Source organism: Hipposideros armiger, unplaced genomic scaffold, assembly GCF_001890085.2.
Source record: "Hipposideros armiger isolate ML-2016 unplaced genomic scaffold, ASM189008v1 scaffold_990, whole genome shotgun sequence".
In the NCBI taxonomy this organism is placed as follows: Eukaryota; Metazoa; Chordata; class Mammalia; order Chiroptera; family Hipposideridae; genus Hipposideros; species Hipposideros armiger.
The window spans coordinates 285,207-287,044 of NW_017732340.1; the positions used below are offsets into that span (position 1 = coordinate 285,207).

Sequence of the window (1,838 nt, forward strand, 5' to 3'; positions counted from 1 at the left end):
ACGGTAGCCCATGGCAACCCACTGCCACAGGAGCTGCAGCCTACGCTGTTGCCAGCGACTCACAGCAGCCCAGCTCCAGGTCGAGCTGTTGTTCAGCATCTTAGCTGTAGAGGGCAGTGTCACTGGCCCAGATATGTGAGATCCGAACTGGGGCCTTTTGGGTCCCAAGCCAGCTCTTAACCATCGCGCCACTCGGCTGGCCCTAAAATAATATATTTTAAAGATTGGTGGGGGAGCAAAAGAAGACACGGGACCCCATGTTGCAAAACGACCAGAGCGTGCCATTTACAGTGACGGTGTCTCCCTGGATTGGGCTGACACGGTGGCCCTGAAACCCCACCTCTCCTACTAGGGCAGACATTGCTAATCAATCACAGGCCCTGCTTATCCAGCACCAGGCTTTCAGAATCCTCTTGCACTCAGGGGACCCCGCAGCTTCCCCAGAGCTGATTTATGAGTTGCCACGTATTTGCCATCATTAGCTCAACGACCTCCTTGAAATAGATCTGAGAGAGCTGGGGACGCAGATACTGCAGACCTGGTCACTCCTTTATTGGAAGGGGTATGCACTGTTGCATCCTACAAGCCTGTGAGCCCAAAGAGATTTGAAGTTCAAGATTCATTTGGCTTTCTTTGATGTCATAATGGCCCTGAATAAAACCACGGTTACGGCAACTATGCCAGCGCCAATACACCTGGATGATGCGGGCGGCGTGGAGCAAACGGCTGTAGCGCAGGCGGACGCACCACATGCGGACCCAGGACTGCAGCCTGACCGCCGCCCACTCGCTCCGCGCATATGAATCTAGGGTTGCCCGCCGCCTCTCCTCCAACAGCGTAGCCAGCTTTTGCTTCCACCAGCGCTGAATGATCCACGCGCTGAGCGCCGCGTGCAGCAGCGTCCTGCGCACCAGGGTGCCCCGCCACCAGGCCTGGAGGATCACGACTGCTTTCTCTTGCGTTATACTGATCTTAACTTGAACTCTTCTGAAGCCTTGTAAGAGAAAATGGACACTTAGGAAACTCATACATTTCGGCCAGGAAGGGGCCCTGATCCTCTATCATCAATAGCCCTTTTCTCTGCCGTTCAGGAGAGCCGTTAACAACAGCTCGACCCAGGAGACCTACTAAGTGTCCTGCTTAGGCCACTCTGATTCGATGTATCCTCTTGCCCTCTGCATCGCAAGGGCTCCATATGTAAAATGGAGGCACACCTGCACCTGCAGCCTTACCCAGTTTTAAATGGACCTGGTTGTCCAGTCTAGAACAAGATACTCCATTATCTAGAGCTGAAACCTGGACCTGACCACCTACCTGAGATCATGTCTCTTCCCTTCAGGCCCTCCCATCTGCTGGAAAAACAGCATCCTTTGCTCTCCCTGCCCTCTCACCTCCCACTTCAGGTTAAACCTGAGACCTGCTGTCTCCCTTCTCCTCAACCAAAGTATTAAGATTCCTCCACCTCACACACTTGATTAAGAGCTTAAACACCAGTTAACACATGCATCAGTACAAAGTTACACATACGCGCGCGTGCATGCACNCTTTATCTTTGGGTAAAGAAAGAAGTCATTGGGGGCCAGATCAGGTGAGTAGGGAGGGTGTTCCAATACAGTTATTTGTTTACTGGCTAAAAACTCCCTGATAGACAGGACGTGTGAGCTGTTGCATTGTCGTGATGCAAGAGACATGAATTGTTGGCGAAAAGTTCAGATCATCTAACTTTTTCACGCGTCCTTTTCAGCACTTCCAAATAGTAAACTTGGTTTACTGTTTGTCCAGTGGGTACAAATTCATAATGAATAATACCTCTGATATCAAAAAAGGTTAGCAACATC

General features: G+C 51.1%; 1 protein-coding gene across 1 annotated transcript; it reads right to left on the bottom strand.

The window, feature by feature from the left end:
- Window positions 1-542: 542 nt before the first annotated feature.
- LOC109375821 (IQ domain-containing protein F5-like) lies at window positions 543-1,324 on the bottom strand. The gene is made up of 2 exons (XM_019631308.1): window positions 1,315-1,324; window positions 543-994 (listed from the first exon to the last, which is right to left on the bottom strand). Exons 1-2 carry the CDS (start codon window positions 1,322-1,324, stop codon window positions 543-545), a joined length of 462 nt encoding a protein of 153 aa, XP_019486853.1.
- Between the last annotated feature and the right edge of the window lie 514 nt (window positions 1,325-1,838).